At 39.7% G+C, this 25,801-nt stretch overlaps 1 protein-coding gene across 10 annotated transcripts in view; it reads right to left on the bottom strand.

The window, feature by feature from the left end:
- Window positions 1–25,801, bottom strand: part of DMD (dystrophin) — a 2,089,750-nt gene that overhangs the window by 93,605 nt on the left and 1,970,344 nt on the right. For all 10 annotated transcript variants that reach the window (XM_079122792.1, XM_079122788.1, XM_079122791.1 and 7 more), the window contains one exon: window positions 9,305–9,379. In XM_079122792.1, coding sequence (XP_078978918.1) covers window positions 9,305–9,379 — 75 coding nt within the window. The remainder of the gene's footprint in view (window positions 1–9,304; window positions 9,380–25,801) is intronic.

The raw sequence follows: 25,801 nt of genomic DNA, 5'->3' as shown, positions 1-25,801 counted from the left end.
ATACCCTGTCTCAAAATAAATTTAAAAAGGGCTCGGGATGTGGTTCAGTGTGAATGAATCTGGGTTCAATTCCTGGTCCAAATTTAAAAAAAAGAAAAGAATGTTCTTTGTATGGAAAAGTCAGACAATATATAGAGAGGGAGGACTTAAGCACAAGGACCCCATTAATGGTTCCTGAGACTGAGGTTGTGCCTAATCATCCTCTCAACCTTCTAGATTCAAAGGATAATTCTAGATAATTCTATACCTTCATATGTATACCACAAATAAGGAGCTGAAGCAAGTTTTTAATAAGTTCTTTTACAGATTCTTAGACTTTTACAGCTGGAAAGCATGTTTAAAATTGTTTTGCACTTGAGAAAACTGAGACCAGAGATCCAGAGACATGCTTTGGGTGTTATAACAGGATATCCAGGTTTTCTGAACTCTCATGGAGATACATATGGAAAGGAAGGAAGGTAGATGACAGGAAATCTTCTCAGAGACTTTAGAGAAAAAGAAAAAGCCCTCTACATTCCATACTAATGAAAATAATGTGAGAAAAAAGCCCCCAAAGTTGGTTAGTGTGGTGAAAAAATATCCTATAATAGGGCTGGGGATGTAGCTCAGTTGGTAAAGTGCTTGCCTTGCAAGCACAGGGCCCTGGGTTCAATCCCCAGCACCGCAAAAAAAAAAAAAAAAAAAAAAAAAAAAAAAAAAATCCTATAATATCTACGCAACCCCAAGCTCACAACCTGGATACTCTATATTGACACACAGTAATGGTGGAAGAACTGCTGTGTGTTTGCTGACTTTTCTTGCCCAGGTAACAGAAGGTACTTGTGGGAAGAGGAAACCATTATTGATATCACACCATTCTTTGGCCAGCTTCCACTTAAAGATGAGGGACTTTCCAGGTAAGTCTGCACCTAAAGAAGTCAATTGTGCTGGGAGGGTTCATTCTAGGTCAGTGCGAGATCTTTTGCTAATCTACAGTGCACAGTGGTCAAAGCAATGAAAAGAAGTGATTTACTGTACTGATGTGTTACCATGGGTTACAGGTTATCACCACTGTTTATTGCTAACAGTAATGAATGACCATTTTTGCCTTGTCTCGCTGAGACCCGTGAAAGCCACAGTGTTTGGGTCTGACAGCATAGGAAGGATATGCCTAGGTCACCAGCAGGATATAAGAAAGCCTAGCTGAGACAAAGCTTGTGTTTCCTGGTTTCCAAGGTGTTTTGTGCTCACATGAGTGGTTCCTGATGCAAGAGACAAAATACATCTTAATGTGTAACCCTTGCAGAGAGAGGGCAACAAGAGCTTGCACGTGACCTCTCTGGATCCTATGCTGTGATGCATAACCTGGTTTCAGTGTTGTTGGTACACTGTATCCTGTTCCTGAAATGCAGATTTGGAAGCATTGTCATTTGGGTTCTGCGAGTCCTCTTCAGCAACTGAGTTATCTTAACTACCACCATTAGTGCAGTTAGCATCAGGAGTGAGATTGTTTAGAAGACACCCCCCAACATTGCTTTTGAGTAAAAATATGACTATGGCATTAATTAGAAAGAAAAAAAGATGATTCTGATAAAAGGGACGAAAATCAACTTCTGATGCTGGTTGTCAGACTACCCTTGATTTGAAGGGTCACAGGCCTTGAAATTGGTTACTGATTATATAACTTTCTACTAGGATAGGAAATGATAGAACCCAAATCTAAGAAGCTATGGAAAAGAAGGGAATGGCAAACTGATGGAAGAGTAGATAAAAATTCAACTCCATTCTGGGTGTGGTGGTGCAAGCCTATAATCCAGGCAACTCAGTGAGGCTGAGGCAGGAGGATCACAAGTTCAAAGGCAGCCTCTGGAACTTAGCAAGGCCCTAAGCAACTTAGCAAGACTTCATCTCAAAATTTTTTAAAAGGCTGGAGATGTAGCTCAGTGGTTAAGCATCAGTGGGTTCAATCCTCAGTATCCCCCCCAAAAAAATTTTTTTTCAATTTCTTGGTTGGTGTTGGCAAATGCTAAAGAAGTTCAGAATCTCTTTCAGTTGAGTGTCACTCTCCTCAGCCTGCAGGAAGGGTTCCAAACCAAGGGAACCTGAGCAACTATCACTTTTGACAAATGGGCTACAGCTATGAGAACAATTACAATTAAAAAGATGATTCAAGTGGGAAACTTACAGGTGTTCCTTACTTCACCAGAATTTTCTTTTTTCCATGCCAGGTCTAGTAGTTCCTGCACTGGACTATAGTTAAGGAGCCTCAAAGGCTGGTAACACACCAAAATAAGACTCTATGGCTATTAGTTGGAACTTAAGTTCAAGAATTCCATGGGGATCAATGGAACCAATTATTCCTTCCCTTTACCTTGCCTAACTGGGGCTATCATAAATGTTTTGTTGACTATAGGGCAGAAGAGCCCAGTTTCTCTGTACTGATCCAACCTGGTCCCTTACCATTGGGAACAGACTAAAGGGAAACTCAGGCATAGATTATTTTTGCTACCAGCCAAATACGGACTAGGCCCAGTGGCTGAAGCCAAGGGACATATTTTGTGTTTATAGCAGGGAGGGTTTAGATTGAAATTAATGGTAAAGGAAGAAAGTTGACATTGTTGCTGAGGGAAAGGAAACCACCAAATAGGATTTTTAAAAGGGGAACTCTAACATAATATTGGTGCCTATGAAAATAATATGCTCTCTTAGCTTTGACACAGATGCCCTTGGGCTGCTAAAACCTCCTTCCCCTTTAAAAGAAGCGCCCCTGTAAAAAGAAGTCAAGTGACCAAGACAGCTGGGCGCAGTAGTGCGCGCCTGTAATCCCAGCAACTCAGGGGACTGAGGCAGGAGGATTGCGAGTTCAAAGCCAGCCTCAGCAACTTAGTAACTTAGGCCCTAAGCAACTCAGTGAGACTCTGTCTCTAAATAAACTATAGTAAAGGGCTAGGGATGTGGCTCAGTGGTTAAGCACCCCTGGGTTCAATCCCCAGTACAAAAAAAAAAAAAAAAAAAGGAGAGCAAAAAGACATTTGAACATAATAAATGAAGAGAAAGGAATTGTTACTGTGGCTCCGTGGAGTGATATTAATGTGGCTGTGTCTTTTGGTTCTTGTTTCACAGAATATGTCTGTTAATTAAGCATCTGTGTTGGAAAGTACTCCATAGACTATCAGCCCAGTCAAATCGGGACAATAATGATTCATAACAATCTGAATGAACACAGTGGCCACCAACTGAGATAATGAATATTTAAGAAAGGTATTGGGTATATAGTAGAAGGTTTATATGCTATGTCTCATCTGTCATAATATTATAAGCTTAAAAATATTGCTTTCTACCACCCCATTACTATGTGTGAAAAGTCATAAGTGGGTGGAGGGACAATTGAAACAACACTAGATCACTGAGAGAATTAAGTTTAATTTGATGGGTCTACTTTCCTGAGACTGAAAAGCCAGAAATTTGATGTGGATGGTTACAGATATTTCAGAAGGAAGGATAAGGGTGGCAAGCTGCCTAGAATAACTTGAAAATGGAACCAATGATTACTGAAGAATGGAATCGACAAGGTGCTCTTTAACAGTTCAGCATCGTGACTCAGAGGTGATCATTCTTTGCCTAGTGTGCAACACATGGGCAACAGACAAATTTTAAAGAGGACTCCAGTATTTCCCCTGGGAGAAAGATGAGTCTTGTTACAGGAACCCCCTCTTTAGGACGCCAATATCTTTCAAACCACATAAACTGAAAAAATTAGTTTGGCTATGTCCTCAAGATATTTTAAATTCTGAAATAACAGAGACATGGCGTCTAACCTATGTGAAAAGTTAAGACATGGTATACGGAAAAAGAAGATTTTTGTAGGAGAGGGGCAAAATAATTATACTGCCTCCTGGGACCCCTTCTTTTGAGGCTATGGATCCATGTCTTATCTTTAAGGCTATTGTGTTTTTGTTTTTGTTTTTGGTACCAGGGATTGAACTCAGGGGCACTCGACCACTAAGTCACATCCCCAGCCCTATTTTGTATTTTATTTAGAGACAGGGTCTCACTGAGTTGCTTAGCATCTCACTTTTGCTGAGGCTGGATTTGAACTCAAGATCCCCCTGCCTGAGCCTCCCAAACCACTGGGATTACAGGTGTGCGCCACCACGCCCAGCTGTTATTGTCATTTTGTATACAGTTTTTTCTATCAGTAGGTTGCAGGTGTGTAAACCATGTTATTGTGGGTCCTGTCAGTCTTCTTTAGCAACCCCTTAGGACACTACCAAAGGGTGAGATGCATTTACAGAGAAAGAAGCACATCTTGCACCTGGTTCGTCATGGTGAGGGTGCGTGTAGAAGTTCTGAGTTTATTTAGGTCCTTACAGGCTGCACCAAACTGCTATAATGTGTGACTTAGTTGCTGAACAGAGGCAAATTATTCTCAATTTCTTGTTGTTTGCAGAATATTTGTCACATTTATCAACTGTAGTATATTTAGCCCTATGGTTTGGGTTCTTTCCAATCCCCCACACACTAATAAACTAAATATACTTGCTTTGATAAGTGCATTTTAACTTCTGCTCTTAGTAGTTGGCTATATTTTTAATTTTAGAAGCCACACACTTATGGAATGTTATCAGAACCACAGAAGGAGAAAGAAAAAGCTTAGATTATCTTTTTCATAACTTTCACCAGGGTATCAATCATATGAATCAGCTTATAAATCCTTCTTACTGAAAATTTTCTCTTTTTCCCTGCTTTTCTAGCAAGTTCTATTTTCATTGAAAGGCACTATAGAGTCATGCAACATTAAACCAATTACAAACTGGGGACGCTATAGGCCAATGGTGATACTCTTGAGTTAAGCAGCAAATTCTCTATAGTGGATAAAATTGTATTCTTTGGTATTCTGCAATATTGAAACTTTGATAGGGAAGTGAAAAAAAATAAGATCAACTGCTTAATAAAGGTGGCAGTGGATATTTTCTAAGGAATCTGTAATTCAAACTCTTCCCTGGCATCAGGAAATCACTGAGATAACATCATTAATTTCCATTAAAGTAAGAGTTAGTAGAAGAGACCTTGGTAGGAAAAGCTAGGTAGGGCTCTTTATCATGGCTTTGCAGGCATAGAAATGACAAAAGACTGGAAGATAAACCTAAGCAAATGTAAAATTAAGAGGAAATTTCTAAATCACCTACTGCAAAGTTACTGAGTAACCTGACCTCAGGTGTTTTCAAAACTAAAAGGATTGGAGAACTCTTCACTCTATTTTGAATATAGCATGGTGCATAACACCCTCCTTGCATTCTTGAGAACTCGGTACCTAATTTAGATAAATACACTCTAATTTTGCTATCTTTGAATTTCTTGCAAATATGAAAAAGTTATACTGCAAAAGGAAATGCTGAAAACTTCAAATCTGTTAAAAAGTGAAAATTTAAAGCAATCATTCTCCATTCAGGGCTTATCCTTATTACAAGGTTCTCACCTTGAGTGGGCAACGTTTTTTACAATATCAAATTCCTCAATTTCTCTAATGTTTGCAGAAATATTAACATAACTTGAAATGATAGGTAATAAAACACATAAGCAAATAGAATTGTTTTTTGATAGGAAAACAGAATAATGCCTAAATTCAAGATCAAAAGGAATGTAATAGAAAGGGGCAATTATACAACATTATAGGCATTTCCATCAAGTCTATTTCTGAGCTTTTTCATAGTATAACCTGGAACAGCTGGTTATCTCTTTTGAACCTTGGGATCTTACGGAATTTTCTACAGTACTTTATAATAACCAGTTCATAATTCCCCTTTTATCAAAGGAAAGCAGTACCTCTCAGATGGGGCAGGGTCAGGAGAAGAAAAACAAATTGAAGACAACTTTCTCCATCCAGTCCTTTTACTCCATCCTATGCCAAACTGCTTTGTCCCTGCTAAACTACATTAACAGGTCCCTAAGTAAATCCTAAACCCCAGTAGCCTTTTAAAAACCACTTCAGTCTTGTGGAGCACAGCTGTAATCCCAGCGAGGCTGAGGTGAGAGAATCACAAATTCAAAGCCAATCTCAGCAATTTAGGAAGCCCCTGTCTTAAAATATAAAATAAAAAAATTAAAAGGCAGGAATGTGACTCAGCAGCTAAGCATCCCTGGACTCAATCTCAGGTACCAAAAAGAGTAAAACGATGAAAATAAATAGATAAAAACCACTTCAAGCTGGCAACTAGAGAGTTGAAAACAATGATACAACTTCAAGGTATAAGCTGAGGAAATGGAAGACTCAGTTGACTTTCATTCATGTCTTCCTTCCATGACAACACATTGAACCCTACTCTGTGCCAGGTTTCATGCTAAGTATTGGGCATACCAAGATGAAAAAGGCTTATCCTCTCTTCTAGACATTTCCATGTCTATGGAAGAACCGGATGCCAGCAACTCTTTCAGTCTCTAGATATCTTCCTAATTGAAACCCCATCTTCATTCTTGAAGAATTGGTGGCCAAGATTCATGGTCCTTTCTCTTCCTCAGTTCTGGCCCCAATTCTGGATGATTTCAACACTGGTCTGGGTACTGCAGCCTCTCAGTTCCTTAACTTCTGATGTCATCTCCATGGCAATCCACACCTACTCATACTCATATCCCTGTCACCTACTCGAATGGTCATATCCTAGACCTTATCAATCACCTGGAACTCTTCCACCTTCACCATTTCTTCCTCAGCCTCCCCTGAACAATCAGCCTCCTGATTCCTCACCCTCCTAAACAGTAGCTTCCACCTGAATTCACAGCTTCTCCTACCCAACAGACTTGACAGCATTCTAGCCCCTCTTTTGCCCAGCTCCCTTCTCTTGCCCAGCTGTCCTCTGCCCACACCAGGACAGAAGTATTTGGCTTTCGACTGCCACATGCACTTGAAGAAACATGGCACCCCTGCAGATTGGTACTGCTATAAACCACTTAACCAATTCCACATGTCATCATACTGGTTTTTAACAGAGCCCTCTCTCCTATTCTCCACAAAGATAGGCCCAACCTCAGTTTCCCACCTTCCACATTCAAGTGAATCACAAGGACTCTCCTCCAACTCCACACAGAAAATAGATGCCTTTAGATGGGCATCCCTCACCTTCCTGCTACCAAGCTTCTTAGTTGCCTGGACCTGCACGTGTCTTTTCCTTTGTCCCACCCATCATAGTGGAAGGGTGGTATCTCTCCCTTGTCTTAAGCTCTGGGTCACCTACTTGCCCATATCCTTTGAGAATGAACATTTTTATCATCTCCTCTTGAGCCAGTAAGTTTAATCTCACCATGTTCTCGTCTCACATACCTAAAAATACACTTGAGTGTCTCTATAACTCCTCAGCCCCCTTTCAGCTAGCTATCCTCATCTTCCTTCCCCTTCACAATTAAATTTCTCCAGGAACTGTCCATACCAACCATCTCTACATTCCCATTTTGATCTGCTTTTGACTTTACTGCATCACCTCTACCATGCCTCTAAAGTCATACCAAATTAAGGACCTCTTTGGTTCTAGACCCAATGGGTATTGTCTTCAACTTCATCCTAATGTCTGAGCAACATCTCACCCTACTGACAGTTCCATTCTTTCTTCCCATGCAGTGGCACAACAACCTCTTGGGATTTTCCTTTTCTTCTGTTGGCCATTTCTTGCAGTCCTTTTAGTAGTTTGCTTATTCTCTCTTCTAAATAACCCTTCTCACTGAATATGCTAGGGTCATCTCATCCTCCCCATAGTTGAGTATAAGCAGCATCTACATGTTGATGCTTCCTTAATGTTTTTTGGATATTTCTTCTGAGTACCACAGCTTCACAACTCCACCAGACAAGTCTACCACTTGCCTGGAAGACCAAGCCAGGAACCTAAGGGTCTTCCTTGACACCCTTCACTCACCACATCAAATAAATCACTTAGGTCAATCAAATCCATCTCCTAAGTATTTCTAAGTTCTCTGCAGTTGTTTCCCTTCCTACTTTGCTAATTCAGGCCACCATATTGCTGGTTCTGATTTCTGCAACAGGTTTCTCCTGTCAGCTAACTGCACAATCCTTCAATCCAATCTGGTTTGTTTCACAGCCAGAATGATTTTTCTAAATGAAAATCCGATCATGTCATCCCCTTGCCAAAATGTCTTGAATGGCTCCCCACTGACCTCTAAATTCTTTAACTTGTGTTTGAAAAGCCTTTCGCAATCTGCCTCCTCCTTTCTCCAGTCTAAGATTTCACAATAGCCCTCCTTGGAATTCTGTGCTTTAGCCATGCTGGAGTATTTTCTGTTCCTAAATGCATCATGCTTTCTTTGGGCTCCAAGCCTTGGATCATAATCTTCCTTTTGACTAGAACACTCTTCCTAGAGTGAGCTCTACTTACCCTTCTGGACTCACCTAGCTTAGACATCACTTCTTCAACCAAACCTTCTCTGAACCTCTCTACACAGCTAGCTATTCTCACAATACCCCAACCCCATTCTTCCACTGTCACACAACTAAATGCATAACCTTGAAATTGTCAGTGTCCATGAAATTTCCTCAATGCCCATCAAGCCTGAAAATAGAGACAATATCACTTAGTGTTTTTAACAACTGTGGACATTCTTGATGACTTTATACATACATCTGCCTATGTCTCCAGATTTTATAGACACCCTGGTATCCCTCATTAGACTGTAAATCCCTTTATGGTAGGGGATGTGCCCATCTGTTTCATGGGCATATCATCAATGTACATAGACAGACAATATTATATCATAATTCACTTTTTGATAACATAGACATATACATAAACTATCTGATAAAAAGACCTGCATAACACTTCAGGATTTACCCACAAATATATGATAAAAAGCACCAAAGAGCAATCCAGTCATTTTTCCTAATCATAGCATTCATTGGTACATTAGCATTCAATCCAATAAACCACACACATCTGTGAACTTCATTTGGATAAGATCATCATAAACTTCTAATACTAAATGCCCTTTGTAAGAAAAAGAAACAAAGATAGAATGGGGAGATAATGCGAGTTTCATACAGATAATTATGGATACCAATGCTATTAACGGGAATATCATAATTATCAATATCTTATCAACTTAACATCAGGAGCTAAGGAATATTCATGGGAATAATTCTAAATACAACAAAGTGGTCTAGAAAAACACTAGGCCAAGGATACAGCAAAGAGTAAATTCCATGTTGGAATAAGATTTGTGACAGTTATATCACCCCTGTCCCAGTGAAAATACTTCTAGTCCACTTTATTATTTTTAAGCAAAGAAAAATCAACAAAATCTTTAAGTACTGGATAATACTTACAACACAGGGCCTTCTGCAGTCTTCGCAGTTTCATGGCAGTCCTATAAGCTGAGAACCTGACATTATTCAGGTCAGCTGAAGGAAAAAAGGGGGGAAACAAAGATCATTTGTAATTTCATCAGAAAGCACAGGCAAAAACCCCCAGTGATTTGCCAACAACCATAAAAATAGGCTAGCAAAAAAAAAAAAAAAAAAAAAAAATCTTGTACCTACACTCCAAGTTTTGGAGTTGGGGTTAAGGGGGAAAAAAAAATCCCTTTGCCCTCTGAAAATCAGGAAAGCTAAGTTCTATCACGGATGACCAGTAGCAGAGCCTGCAGAGGCATTCATGTAGTCCTTGTTCCCAAGAGGGAAAAGGAGGACAGGCATTGTTTTTCTTTCTAGGCTGTAATCTGGATCTACTGCAGTGAATCTTTGCTGCCCAAGATTAAAGAGAACACAGAATACATTAATGAAATAGCTAAAAGAACTCAGTAAACATGTAGTAAAATAACAACTCCTGTGGTTATAAAAAAGTTATACATGCTCACTGTAGAAAATGTAAAGATTATGGGAAAATACAAAATTGAGTTTAAAAAATCATCCAATGTTAACATTTGAATATTTTAACCTGACGTGTGTGTGTGTGTGTCCGTCTGTCTGTCTGTCTGTATGTAAAAACAACTGGGAGGTCAGAGTGGTGGTGCATGCCTATAATCCCAGTGGCTTGGGAGGTTGAAGCAGGAGGATCACAAGTTCAAAACCAGCTTCAGCAAAAGTGAGGCACTAAGCAACTCAGATCCTATCTCTAAATACAATACAAAACAGGGTTGGGATGTGGCTCAGTGGTCGAGTGCTCTGAGTTCAATCCCCAGTACCCCCCCCCCCAAAATAAAAAGGTGAATAAAAACAATTGACATTGAATTACATGTTTGTCATGTACAATACAACATGATGTTTTGAGGTGTCTATATACATAGAATGGTTAAATCTAGCTAATTAATATGTATTACCTAATGTAGTTATCATTTTGTGGTGAGAACACTTAACATCCATTCTCTAAGCATTTTTCACAAATACAGTATATTGCCATTAGCTATATACACCATAGTGTAGAATAGATTTCCTGAACTTATTCCTGTTAACCGTCATTTTTTATTCTTTAGCCAACAACTTGCTTTATTATTCTAAGGTGCGATCAATCATTGTTATATTCAGCATAGAGTAACAACAATTTTTTCTACTGGTTTCGTTTAGGTTCTGAAGATTGAACCCAGAGCCTTGAACATTGTAGAAAAGTACTATGCCACTGAGCTACAAACCCTTATTCTACCGTTTTCTATAGTCATTTGTCTACCTGACTCACCTAGCAGGAAGCTATATTCAGTTGATGCCCTTATTCAAGTTTGCCCAAATCTTGATATACACTGGGCTACAGTTCTTTTCTAGTGTTTCTGTTTATGTGTGTTTCAGGAACACAAGTCCCAAAAGTTCCTTGAAGATAAGAACCCTGTCACTGGGCTGGGGATATAGCTTAGTTGGTGGAGTAAAGGCCCTGGGTTCAATCCCAAGCACTGAAAAAAAAAAAAAAAAAAAAAACTCTGTCACCCACTTCTGTCATATTTCCCAGCAACTTAATATACAAATGTCTCTGAAAAAGCAAGTCTAATACAGCTAGGGGACTGACTGACTGAATAAATGAACAAAACAATGAAAGAAAACATACTGACAAACATGACTAAGTGCCATCATCAAATGGCACCCATAAAACCAATTCTAATGGGTTGTTAGGAAAGGGCACTAATTTAATTCATATCCAAGTCACTTAGGTCAACATTATTAGTTTTATGGCCTCTGCAGAAACCAAACATAAAAGCCTGAATTTAAATTAGGGGAAAGAAAACAATGTCTGTAATTTAAGTTATTCACCATAAAACATTTTTAAAGACTGTCAATACCAAATAATGGCAAGGATATGGAGCAACCGGAAATCTCATACACAGCTAGAGGGGAATGCAAAATAATACAACTCTGGAAAATCAGTTTATAAATCGCATGGCCACAAAAATACGGGCACGGTGGTACACTCCTGTAATCAACTTGGGAGGCTGAGAGAGGAAGATTGCTCAAGTTCGAGGCCAGCCTCAGCAACTGAGCAAGGCCCTAAGCAATTTAGTGAGATCCTGTCTCTAAATAAAATATACTTTTAAAAAAGGGCTGGGAATGTGACTCAGTGGTTAAGTGCCTCCAGGTTCAATCCCCAGTACCAAAAAACAAACAAACAAAAAAGATGTGCACATGAATGTCCAAACCAGAAACAAACCAACAGGGTAATGGATAAACAAATTGTGGTCCAGTTGTACAATGGATACCACTCTGCAATAAAAGAAAAGTAACTACTGATAAGGCAACAATAAAAACTGATCTGAAAAACACTGAGCTGGGTATTCCTTTTATATGAAATTGTAAAACGTGCAAAACTCACCTAAAGTATAGATGGTAATCTGGGGGGGGGGGGGGGGGGGAGAACGGACCACAAAGGAACACAGTATTTTCTAGGTGACTGAAATATATATTTTTATTGCTGCAGTGGTTACATAAGTGTATATGCTTGTCAAAACTCAAACCATACCCTTAAAATGGAAGCATTTTATGGTGTTTAAATTATGCCTCAAGAAAGTACATTTTAAGTGTTTAAAAAAACCCTCACGTGGACAGTACAATATGATGTATGAGTGTGTTAGCTAAAGGTACACTGTAGAGGCGGTCAGTTGTCTTAATCAGGAATGCACACTCTAGGGGTGGTTGGCTAGCAATTAATCAAAAAGCCTCACTCCAGAGGCGGCCACTGTAAGTGCTTCAGCTATATTTAGTTCCTATTACACCATGGGTTTCATTAATTATCCTAATTAATGTTAGATGAGCTTGCGCTGATGATGTTAGTAGTTTGCAAAATATGAGATCTGAAAAAGATTTAGAAACATTTCCCACCTTTACATTAAAAATCTAGTGGGTCCTATATCTTTACAAATGGTGCCCTAAGCTGGATTCCAAACTAGCCAATGAATCCAGCTGTGATTCATTGGATTCTTGGTTGCCTGAATTCAATTAGATGACTGACAATCCTGCTAGGAGATCAATGGTTCTCAAACTTGAGTGTACATGTGAACCACCTGGAGGGCTGGCTTAAACATACAGATCTTCCAGGTCCCACCCTCAGATTTTCTGATTCAGTAGGTCTGGGAAGGACCTGAGAATCTGCATTTCTATCAAATTTCCAGGTGATGCAGTTGTTGCTGGTCCTGGGAACACACTTTGAGAACCACTGAGATGGACACATGAAGACTCTGGGTTTCTCACATCACAAAAGGCAGAACTGATGTTTCACTGTGCCTTTGATACAGGCTATAAGATTATTTTGTGCCCACTAGCTAATAAATGTTCAAATGTGACAGCTTATTCTGAGACTTGCTTCCATTATAACCTGGCAGCTCAAGTGAGGATAAGAAGGCAGCTCTTAGCTACCTCTAACCAAGGTGGCTACCAAAGCCTACCAAAGAGAACCAACATCAGTCCTTAATAGAAGAAATGTGATTCAAGGACCAAGGACACCAGCCAGCATCTTTTTGGAGCTTATTAGAAATGCAGAATCTCAGGTCCCACCCAGATCTATGTCAACATTTTAACTAGATCCCCAGGTAATTAATACAAACATTCAAGTACAACTGAGTCTTTATTTTTAATAAATTTTCTTGTTCCTTGATGTTAAACTTCATAAACTTTGCACAAAACTGTTTTGTTTTTTTTCTTCTTCTTTCTACCATCCTACATTCCATTTGTAGGCTTTTAGGAGATTATTTTATGACTATTATAATAGTCAATTGGGACAAAAACTCACCTCTAGGAAAATTTATCATTCCTTTACCAACAAAAGATATTCAATAAGTTTAAAGCATTTAAAGAGTGTTCTGGAAGGTTAAATGTACAGATTCTTCTCGAAACGAGTTAACTTTTTTCCGTTGGCCTTGTTCTCTGGGAAGTAGAACTTGATTTATCTGAGTCTCACTGATTTTCCTTTGTTCTTTCTCCCATAAGAGTCATGGTTCTCCCTTTGTCTTTTTTCTCCAATCATTGATACCTTTTTGAGTGGTCTCAACCAACTCATGGCAAGAATTGTCTTGTAGCATTAATCCACAAAAACCAATTCCTGTCTTCCCCCTCCAGACTGGTATAATACCATTCGCCAGTGAGACCAGACTTTTCCTACGCTTGCTAGTATGGAGCTCCTTAACACACACTCAGAACTGCGTCCCCTTGGTTCTTTATAAAATAAGCAATGTAGAGACACAGAAACACACTTTGGGGTCAAATACAGATCACTTTTCCCTGCTTCTAGCAGTTTCCAAGGGATGAGCCTCCAACCCCAAATTTTCTTGTATTCATTTACTTGTACAAAAATGTTGAGTACAGGCTATGTGCCAACCAAACATCTTGACAGAAGTTAGTGGCACAAGACTTCTCTGTTTTCCTTTCTTTTTAATCTTCCTTTCTAATGGACTCTTATTCACTTAATTTCCTATCTTCCTTCTTTCATAATACCAAGATCCCTCTCTTGTGATTTGCGACTCCAATTTGAACTCCCCTTTCCAGTTTTCCTGGTTCTATTCAGAATTCAAAACAAATGGTCTAAATGAGGTCAGGCACTTCATCAAATCTCACAGTTCATAGAAGAATTGGCAAATTCCAGGAGCTAAAGACCCAAGAGGAAGAGGCAAGGATGATCTGATTCTTTGAGGGAGTGGATCACTGTGGAATGGTATCAAGAGACAGCATCTGGAACAACCCTGCTCTAGCAGTGCTCTCAGTTTCCTTCAAGCAGTTCAAACTTGGCTCTCTTAGAAAATCTAATCATGACACGTTCAGCCTCTAGTCAATCCTGACACCCCTTACATAGTTCCTCCAACCCAATGCAAAGAACAAGCCTTCTGCCACCCATTTTCTATGCGCCACAGCTCAACCTGTCCTCAAAACAGTGATTTAAGAGGATCAGAAGAAAGTAGCAGGAAAAATGGCTACTCTCTAACATCATGCTGCAGAAGTCATACCAATTTATATTGAATAATCATCAGTGATCTGCAAAGGAGTGCTGATGCCCTAAAAGTCCTCCTCAAGAGTTACCGCCTGTGTTGTTTGAGTATGCATGTGTAGCTAGGAATCTGCAGCACCACTCCCTCTGGCTTACAGCTGGAAGAGATAAGTCTCTGCCTTGTGAAGACGTGTAGGATGCACACAGAATCCTCAAGATGTGATACAGCTGCAAACAATGTGAAGTTGTCCTGGGCTGACGCTTGAGATGACTGTGTAGCTAAAAAATGCAGGCAGTTTAGTAATGCTAAAGCCCCTCATTCCCGTGGCCCATGGGAGACTGGCCTCCACTTTCCCTGGGAGCTGTCTTTCCAGAACTCTGATCCAAGTTGTAATGAGCTCACTAGCTCTCACAGCCGGAACTCAGAGGAGTGAGACTATCCAAGAAGCAAGTTACACCATGTTTCCATGGCAGCTGGTAGAAAGCGCACTTCAGAAGGACAAAAATGCTGAACTGTACACTCCTCTTCCCAACTTGCATTATTTTTATTTGGGACTCATTCTAGCCTTCAAATAGAGAAATCTAGAAAAGGAATGAGGGCAAACATCAAACCATTTACCTTCTCAGGTTCAATTACCAATGATAGCCCCGTCACCTTCTACTTGGAGACGCAAAACAAGTAACAGAGACTTCTTTGTCTCTTTGTTTAATCTCTGAACTTCTCCTGACTTCGGTAAATATTTCTGTTTTATGATTTTTACTTTCATTCTGTGGTAGGTAGTAGTGGAAGGTGGTGCCAAATTCACCAGAAAAGAATGACCGATCAAGTTCCAGTCAAAAATCTGCACATGCTGGATATGCTCTTGCAAAAATACTGGTAAACACAGCATGTTTAAGTCATGGGGAAATTTATAAGATATTACAGAAAGAAAACATTAAGCCCCCTTTTTTCAATTTTATAACTGGTTCTGCCTTTTAATAACATTGCCAAAATTCCGATTTCTCTGACTGAACTGAGGTCCAAAATTTAATAAACAAGGAGCGTAGCTGGGCTTGGTGATGCACGCCAGTAATCCCAGTGGCTCGGGAGGCTGATCCAGGAGGATCTCAAGTTCAAAGCCAGCCCCAGCAACTTAGTGAGGCCCTAAGCAACTTAGTAAGGCCCTGAGTCAAAATAAGAATTAAAAGGGATGGGGATGTAGCTCAGTGGTTGAACAACCCTAGGTTCAACCCCTAGTACCAAAAAAAAAAAAAAAAAAAAACAAGGAGTGTTTATAGTCCAGCTTTCCAATGGCCTCTGGAGACTTTCTGGAAAGATCCGAAGTTTCAATATGCTTATCTATTCGGTATCTATTAGGTAGAAAGAATGACAATGACCTCATAAACTTAATAAGTGGAAAGAGTTGTGTGGCTAAAGATCATTCCAACAGATAAATCAGTGTTGTGGTCTTTGTATTTTCCTACCAACTCTATTTCCCAGAAGAAAATTTAATCCAAATCTCCCAGGTGATCATGAGTGAAAAATAAAAATAGGAGAAAGTATGATATTTCCTGGCACAGTCCCAAATCCAATGCTTAGCAGTCAATGTGCATTAAACTACTATATACCTATTTAAATGATTTTCTAATTTTTCAAAAAAAACAAAACAAAACAAGGCAGTCTCCTTCCACACCCTCCTATAAAAATGGCAAACTTGAAAATATAATACAATGTCTATGATTCCCCAGCTTCATTCTTCCTAGAATGTTCTCCGGGTCCTCCACATAACAAATATTATTTTTGCCAGCCTAAACGCACCAGAATGGACAATGGTCCTAATGAGGCTTGAGATAAAATGACTGATTTGAATCAAATCTGGCTTAAAAGCAAATTAAGCCAAGATGTACAGACTTCAGAAGATTAGAATTATTGGAAACTACTGAGAAACAGACCAGGAATTCTGGAACATACCTCTAAAGCATTAGCGAGAGAAGAACATTAACACATCATACTAAGCCTATAGCTGTTTAGACATATTTGAGGCCTTTTAAATCTAAACTCATTAAAACCTCATCAACACAGAGCTTTACTTAAATGGGGAAAAAATAAACACACACACACACACAGCTAAATGGGAATTACACATTCATACTCACATGAACTACAGAAAGCCCAGTCTGTGAATTTATAATTACTGGCAAGTTATGTTTCCAGATGTGAAGTGCCATTACTTATATGCCACCAGTGACTTTCTAAAATTCTTCTAATAAAGTATCTAGTGTGGCACAAAATGTGGAAGACAGAATTGAGGAAGACAGAAAGAAATTATAAACAAACAAAAAAACCACTGAGAACTGCAAGTATGAAATAAAAGATAGCACAAAATCCTGGCTGTGAACTGTTCAAGGCCTTTCTGGCTCCAACCTCTTGCTTGGCCTTCCTCAGCACAATGTCACCACTTCTTAGCAACACTGTAATAGTGGAAGAGTTGAAATTCAAATGAGTTTTGCTTATTGTTAGCTGCTTTGGAAGATTCATTGAGAAAGCAGCTTCTGCAACAAATGATCAATATGAAGGTTTTTCGTAGGGAAACCATGTATCTTTTGGCTCAATTCCGTGACCTGACCAGATAGAGAGGTGATTCATACAGACACTGCTGTGCCATGTTCCTGTTACTCAAGCTTTAAAACAGGAAGGCTCTGGATTCTAATTTCCAAAACCTTACCCAGAAAAAAAATTACACACACATACACACCATAAGGATAATTCTCAGTAGATGGATGTCCCTCCTTTCTGTGCATGGGTGCTGGGGACTGAAACCAGGGGATTCTACTACTGAGTAACATCCCTGTCTTGTCTTGTCTTGTCTTGTCTTGTCTTTTCTTTCTTTCTCTCTCTCTCTCTCTCTCTCTCTCTCTCTCTCTCTCTCTCTCTCTCTCTCCTTCCTTCCTTCCTTCCTTCCTTCCTTCCTTCCTTCCTTCCTTCCTTCCTTCCTTCCTCCCTCCCTCCCTCCCTCCCTTTATGACACAAGGTCGCCCTGAATTGCCCAGGCTGGCCCCCAAACTTGCACTCTTTCTGACACAGCTGAGATTACAGGCATGCACCACTACTAAAGAGCCTTTCTTAATCATTAGTTACTTTACTTATCTATTATATTTTAATAAAAGTAATTTGAAAATATTATTATTTAAATGCATTTATGTTATAGACTTAAAATACCACTAATGATTTTAAAATACCCTTCAGGCAAAAGTGCTTTATAATGCCAAGCATGGTAGCACACACGTGTAATCCCAGCAGAGCCTGAGGCAGGAAGATCTCAAGTTCAAAGCCAGCTTCAGCAACTTAAAGAGGCCCTAACCATCTTAGATCCTGTCTCTAAATCAAATACAAAATAGGGCTGGGGATGAGATGTGGCTAAATGGTTAAGTGTCCCTGGGTTCAATCCCTGGTACAAAAAAATGAAAGTGTTTTATAGCTTTTAAAATGATCCATCTTGAACTAGGGTTGTAGCTTAGTGGTAGAGTGCTTGCTTGGCATGCATAGGGCCCTGGGTTCCATCCCCAGGATCAGAAAAAGAAAAGAGAGATTCATCTATCCATCATCCTTTCAGTACTTATTGATTATATATGATATGCCAAGAATCATGCCAAGGACATGGAATATACTGCCCTCTTTGAGTCTGCAGTCTAGTGAAGGAAAATGACAATAGTCAAATATTCATGTGCCCTGTAAAGGAAACACACGGGAAGCCATGAGTCTGTACTCCAGGGAAACACACACACGAGGTAGGCTTCCCTGAGAAAGTGAAATTGAAGTAAAGACCTGAAGGATGATGGGAGCGAGCCAGGTAAGGAGTGGGCAGAGCACAGCAGGGTAATAGTTCAGCACTGCAAAAATAGCTCTGAAGCACAGGAGAGCGTGGGCCAGAAGGAATCCTTAGAAGGCCAATAGTGCTGAACCCCAGAGTCAGGAGGAAGAGTGGCCCCAGAAAAGGCCTGACAGGTACACAGGGGGAAGCTCATGCACATCATATTAAGGACATAGGGTCTTGGGACTGCTAGTTAAACACACCATATGGAACAGACTCATTTGTCTCTCATTATTCCTTAAACTCTACTAGGATGACAGAACATAAATTTAAAATGACATTTACACAAAAGGAAAGAAATAAAATAGGAGAGGAGATGAAAGTGGATCAGAGCTCCTATATCTTGGAAACTTAGAAAATGATCTGACGGTAACCAATTTAGGAGACCAGAGAAATTCTCAACTACGTTGATGAGGGTAGGGGGACAAGGAGCTTGGGAGGAGCTAACAAGAAGCATGCTTAACTTATGTAGCCAAAAAGTTTCAGAAATTAGATGCTTCAGGATCCTCTGAAGGCTGAATTATGGCTGATAATAGAAGGCTTAAATGGGAATTTTCAAAGCCCTAAACATCTTCTCCTCCACCCCATGTAACCAAGCTTCCAAGCCATCTCCTGCTTGGCCACCACAAGAGGCTAAATGTTAAGGAGCAATCAAGTTGAGAAGTGGGAGAAGGAACTAAAAGTGGAACTGTGTCAAATCACCATACCAAAAGAAAGAAAATCCTGCCCTTCATTTTCTGCTCCTGAATTCCATATTTACTGTGTCCCTTTTTTGTTTTCAGTACTGGGGATTAAACCCAGGAGCACTTTAACACTAAGTTACATCCCCAGCCCTTTTTATTTTTTGAGACAGGAACTCAGTAAGTCACTGAGGCTGGTCTCAAACTTGCAATCCTCCTGCCTCAGCCTCTCAGGATGATGGGATAACAAGCATGAACCACTGCATCTAGCTGTTCTGCCATTTTAAAAGTTATTCTACCTAAGGACTGCCTTATCTACCTTCCTTGTTTCCAAAGGAACTGGAACTTCAGCAAGGAATCAAACTGATCCTCAATTTCCAGTCATTTATATTCATCATCAACTCCATAGGGTTTCTGTTGTTATTGTTTGTTTGTTGTAGTGCTGGGGATGGAACCCAGGGTATTGCCCATGGCAGGCCTACATTATACCCCATCCAATTTTAACCACACCAAATCAAGTCAATATGCTTTCCTTCTAGTCTCCCTCTTGACAAGGAACTTAAGAGTCACACAGGCCACTCTCACTGTTGGGAAGGACACTGCTCTCTTTGTTTGGCTCCAAACCTTCAGTCACAACTCTCCTAGTTTCCTCAATCCTTACATGGGTCACTTGACTACTTTTAGAACTCTCAGAACTACATGAACTTATAAATTTACTTTAATCTCCTTTACCTCTATTCTAAACTTCTTTCATTAACAAATCTTATCACTTTTCTCTTCATAAGTGAACACATCCCAGATTCTCCAGGGCAGAAACCAGCTTAACTCAATTTTACTCTTTATAATAAGGCACTAAAAATTACCAAGTGTGACTTAATTTGTATAACTTTGCAAAGCTTTCCATCTAACCAACTTCACAGAGCATTTCTTAAAAATATTGTGGTCTAATTTTTGAGGATTGCAAAACATGCTGTTGACACTTGTCTGTTTTGAATTTACCATCATCTCTCAGTTGGAGAATTTGTGAAATATTTGCTTTAATGATGAAAATAAAAAGCAATAAATTTCCTCACCTGCTTTAAAGCTAACCTCACCTTTCTGCCTTTCCAGTTTTACAAAGTCTCAACTAAATATTCAAAATGCTAACATTCCCACATGGCCCGTACCTTCTCAGTTTACTTCTACATTCTACACCCTTATCTCCCAAGATTTCAATATATGATCTTTCTCCCAAAACACAAATCTCTCTCAATTACTCCTCCAGTAACAGATCAGAGGTCAGAAACTGGTTGAATTCGGTTTGCAGATTTTTGTTTTTGAATGGTTGGGCAGTATTGGTTCACGTGATGCTTTTTAAATTGTTGCTTTGTCATTAGTTAAAAATCTGAGGATTTCCCAATGTCTAACTTCTCTGGAAGAACCTGAGGACCGTGACAACTCAGGCCCACATTCTTGTATGACAATAGTCTTCCTTGACCCCAGCAGAAGTTTTCAGGTTGCCCCAGTTCCCATCTGGGCACCTTTAGTCATTTAAATTTCCAGCTTAGCCCCAGGAGGCAGTTCTTTTTAGATTCTAACGTTAGCCAGACCACCCTGCCTTATTCTCCCAAAAACTTTACATCTGCCCTTCAGTTACATTCTGTCTTTTTCAGGCCCATGTCAAAGCATGGAGTCCCTCCAATAACTAGCTATTATCTGGCTTTCACTCAAATTACTCTATGGAAACAGTTGTTACAGGGTTTTCCAAAAACTTTCCAGCTATTAATTCTTTGGACTCCACCTTTAACTAATGCATTCAAACTAAATGATTGTGCCACCAAAAATATTGCCACAATTTACTTACTTTTCCAGTGCAAGAACAGATGTTTTGAAGACAGTCCCACACCTACAGTCTCCTGACTATATTTCCTGATAGTGACAATTAAATATGTTTTAAATAGTGAATTAACAGTTATTTAAGTAACTGTTACAGGTCTGTGTATTAAGTATAGGGGTTAAAGATTAAGGCTTCTAAAATACTTTGGAGGGCTGGGGATGTGACTCAGTGGTAAGAGCACTTGCCTAGCATGTACAAGGCCCTGGGTTCAATCCCCGACACAGCAAAAAGTAAAATAAATTACTGTAGAAAACAAAAAGAAACATTTAACCTGCACAAATCAGTACACATATCCTGGATGTTTGTGATGATGTGTCAAATGATATACACATAAAAAAACTCTGGTTTTACCAAGTACAGGGGCGCATGCCTGTAATCCCAGCTACTTGGGAGGTTGAGGCAGGGGGATCACAAGTTTGAGGCCAGCCTGGGCAACTTGGTGAGACTTTGTCTCAAAATGAAAACTAAAAAGGACTAGGGGTGTAGCCCAGTAGTACAGTGCTCACCTAGCATGCATAAGGCCTGGAAGTCAATCCCCAGTACTGAAAACAAAAACAAAAACGAAGAAAAACTCTGGTTGTGAGTGTCAAAGAAAAAACAACAGCTGGATAGTAGTTAATATGGCAAAAACAGATTTTATTCAGGACTATTGAAATAGGGGGAAAAGAACCTCAGTAGAAAACTGGGCTTAATTCTGAATGCAGAATGAACACAGGAGAATTTACAGCCAAGGAGGAGGTAGGAGTTGGTGGGTGGAAAATTACCAGGAGGAAACATCAGGGATAGGATTCTGGTTAAAACTACCCAACAGGGTTCTGGTAGAAGACAGGCCAGGGTGATCAGAAATCACCTGGGGGATGGCAGAGGATGACGAACTTGATCAGATATTGAGGGTGATAGGATCAGATGGGGGCGCGGGCAGTTCTTGTTAAACTGACTTGGCAAGATTCTTGAAAAAACTTGGTTTTAGAACAAAGTGCACAGACGGGCCAAGGAGAAAATTCAGAAGCCTGACTAAAGTTTGGTGATGCAAAAAATGTGTCTTGAGTGAGATTATGTATATACAAAACCATACAATGCAAATAAACCATTGTATACTTTTATATACCAAACACAAAACTAATTTCAAGAACACAGGCTGTATTCCAGTAAACATTTTTAAGGTTAATGGAATTGAAAATGTTTCATGTAATCCATGTTATTTATGAAACAGTGATTAATTTCTAAACCCACAAAGGCTTATTTAAGGTTAAATACTCAATATATAATAAAAATAAAACCTATAGCAATACTGAAAAGAGTGACTGATATAACCAATTAGAAATAGCTTTATAATATTTTATTCTTATACGCAAGGAAAATGAGGCAAAGGAAATGGAGACTTCTAAAGAAATTATGTTGGATTAATGTATCTCTGGCATCTATCCAGGGTAATAAATCGTGGTGTTCAGTAAGTACGGCTTTTTGTTTTGGGTTTTTCTTTCTTTCTTTCTTTCTTTTAAGCGATGCTGGAGATTGAACACTGGGCCTCTCACACATGCTGGGCAAGCAGGGCTCTACAACTGAGCTATGTCCCCAGTCCCAATAAATGCGTTTTGAATAGTATTAAATTGTGAAAGGAACTTCCTTGCTTTGATCAGGCTTAAAATGTTGTTGACATGGATTCTACATCTGATTTTTCTTCAAGTAATTTAATTTTCCACTGCTATGGAAAAATCATTCAAATTATTTTCTTGCTTATTCCTTATAGCCTGAGCTGGGGCTTCTTTCTGGAAATACACCTGACAAAGACATTAAGATCTATCCTAACAAACACAAGAATTGGACTAAAGGGAGAAAGAAAAAAATGACCTACAGAGAATGCTTATTAACAAGATAGATGATTCAAGTGTATTTAATTGTGGCACTCAACTTCTTTCCTGGCCTTTCTCTACTACAAAGGCTGGAGGATTTCAATTCTCTAATCCAGTCATTCTGCCATGCTGCCAGTTTTGGCCAATGCATCAGAAGATACCTAAAGGGACAGTGAAAGTCTTTCTCCTTCTGGCAGTCATCTGGAAGCAAGAGGTAAGAAATCACTTGCTAAACCAAACTGGTGGTGCACACCTGTGATGCCAATGACTCAGGAGGCTGAGGCAGGAGTATTACAAGTTCAAGGCCAGCCTCAACAACTTAGCAAGACCCTTAGCAGCTTAGGGAGATCCTGTCTTAAATAAAAAAATTAAAAGGACTGGGGATGCAGCTCAGTGGTAAAGTACCCCTGGGTTCAATCCCAGTATCAAAAAAAGAGTCACTTGTTAGGGTTACAACTGTAGCTCAACTCTACAATGCTTGCCTAGCATGTGCAAGGCCCTGGGTTCCATCCCTGGCACCACCAAAAAAAAAAAAAAAAAAAAAAAAAAAGAAGAAGAAGAAGAAAAAGAAAGTTACTTCCACTTGCTATAAATGATACAGCAGAATGAACAGAGGCCCAGGTCTCTGATGGCATTGTGGAACTCATTTCCATAGCTCTCTACTCCCTGTCTCCAAACCTCTTCTTTTAGACTAAATAGAGAACATTATTCATCCTCTGCTGTCTTCCTTGGGGTGAAGAAAAGAAGTTAGCAGTAAGGAGAGACTAAGTCACAGAGTTGCCCAGTCTTGCTTCCAGGTAGGTCCAAAGAAATAAACCAGTGTGACAGTTAATTTTATAATAGAGAATTTATATAGATAAAGCACTCTTCTAGACATAAATAGATCTGCAGAGGGTTAAACTAGCCATTTGAAATAAAGTAGCATCTCTCCTTACTCAACTCTTAAGATAAATGCTATTTAAAAAAAGTTTTGGTAGCTTTCAACCATCCATGTTTTGTTTTATTTATTTATTTTTGTGGTACTGGGGATTGAACCCAGGGCCTTGTGCTTGCCAGGCAAGCACTCTACCAACTGAGCTACATCCCCAGCCCCCATCCATGTTTTGAAACTCAAATTTATTTATTTTGGCACCTGGGATTGAACTCAGGTTTTTTCACCTGCTAGATATGGGCTCTACCACTACACCCATAGCCCTAAAATTCAAATAAAATTCTGATTTACCCTGAATCAAGCAGAGTAAGTTTTAGGTTCTGATTGAAATGATTTGCGTTCTCCGTCTGCCATTCTTCAATTCTCTGGTCCCCAACATCCACCCTGTACACCATCCATCACCAATATCTTCACAAATAAAATGGATGCCAATTGAACTCAGTGGAAATTTGACCTTAATTATCATGGGAAAAGCAAATTAACCATCTTGTAAAAAAGCTTTTGCAACATTTCTGCCTCGGGCTGGTACTCACACTTTAATCTTATTAAGGAAAATAAATGGGGTTTTTGTTGGTGTTGTTGTTATTGTACTTGTTATTGTTGAGAGTTGGAAGAAGAAAATCTGTTGAATCTTTAAACATGAATAATTAGTCCAAGACAGTACACAAAGCAAGATATTTACGCGTCTAGGAACAGAGTAAAAATACACTCATTTCTGTTTTGTGTACTCAATGGGGAAGGAACAGGTGGACTGTCTCAAACTGCCCATTCATCCAGAAGCCCAGGTATGGTAGGACATGTATAAAAATGAAACGTGACACAGAATAATGTTTTCTTCTCAGAGCTATGTGCTAATTTTTCTGGAGACTAGATACTAATGACTAGATCCTATTCAAGACACCAATTCGTAAGTAATAAAAAAATTCACCATTGTGTGTGCACAATACACTTAACTCTAGAAACAAAATATTCAGTGTCATGGGAAAGACTTTTTTTACTTATTTATCTTTTGTTGTGGTGCTGGAGATAAAATCCAGGGCCTTGTACATGCTAGGCAAATGCTTTACCACTGAGTTACACACACCCCAGGCCCAAGACACATCCTGGTCACCACAAAACTAAGGAAGTTGCTGACATAAAGCAAGGTTTCTCTCACTTTATCACTTCTGGAGGGATCAAACCAAGAAGAAGGAAGATTCCTGAGTTCTCTGGCCCACCTCATGGATGCCTCCGCCCCACCTCACACTTTTTGATTGTCTCCTATGTCACAGCAGGGAGAAACCATCCCTCCTTTTTTCTACCTCTTTTTGTCCTCTCTCCTCTGACATTTATCTGACCCAGCTTTTATCCCCCTGGACACACTCTGTGTGGACACACCCACATGCAGCCTTTTATGTAGGTGACTCTATGTCAGCCTGTTTTTGTATCTGAGTATTTCCATACAGTCTAAAAGAAAAACAGAAGTGACAGGTCAGTGGCAGAAGGAGTGACAACATTCACTGAGCCCTCAAGAGCAGATGCTACATGTACCTGATGCAATGGAGTCCTTACAGTGTCCTGAGTTCTGTATAACCAGCTTCACTAGAGACAAACAAAATGAGATTCAGAAGTGGAATAGTAAATTTCTGAAGCTTGCATCCTTAGGTTCTGGATTCGAGGTCATAGACAACCAGTGTTCTCGATGGCTTTTCCCACTTCTCTGCCATGTGAGAATATGTCTTTCCTTGGCCAGGGTATAGTGCTATGGTTCAGATACTGGTTTGGGTGAGTACCCCCCACATAAAGGTTCCATGATTGAAGGTAACTGGTAAGTAGTGTGGTAATACTTGGTAGTAGGGGGAACTTTAGGAGGTGGGACCTAATGAAAGGTCCTTAAGTCATTGGGGAAATGCCCTCAAGGAGCATTGGAGGACTCCACCAATTATTCACCTGGAGATGTGACTACTGCTCCAACAAGGACTCTGGTCATGGTGTGCCACCCTTACCAGAAGCCCAAACCCATGGGGTCTTGTGATCTTGGACTTGAACCTCCTGAACTGTGTGCCAAAATAAATCTCTCTCTACCTCCTAAGAAGCCTCTGTCAAGTATTTTGTTATAATAATGGAAAGCAAATATAATACAACTAGTAATCCTAATTAGCATAAGAGTAATGGGTAGGAGCCTCAGAAGAACCATGGAACCAGGGAAGGGGGCAAGGGGTGAGGGGTGGGTGGAGAAGCTTAGCCATCATAGAAACAAAG

Source organism: Sciurus vulgaris, assembly GCF_902686455.1.
Source record: "Sciurus vulgaris genome assembly, chromosome: X".
Taxonomy (NCBI): Eukaryota; Metazoa; Chordata; class Mammalia; order Rodentia; family Sciuridae; genus Sciurus; species Sciurus vulgaris.
Note: the sequence above shows the minus strand (reverse complement) of the source record. Positions and strands in the feature narration are given on the sequence as shown.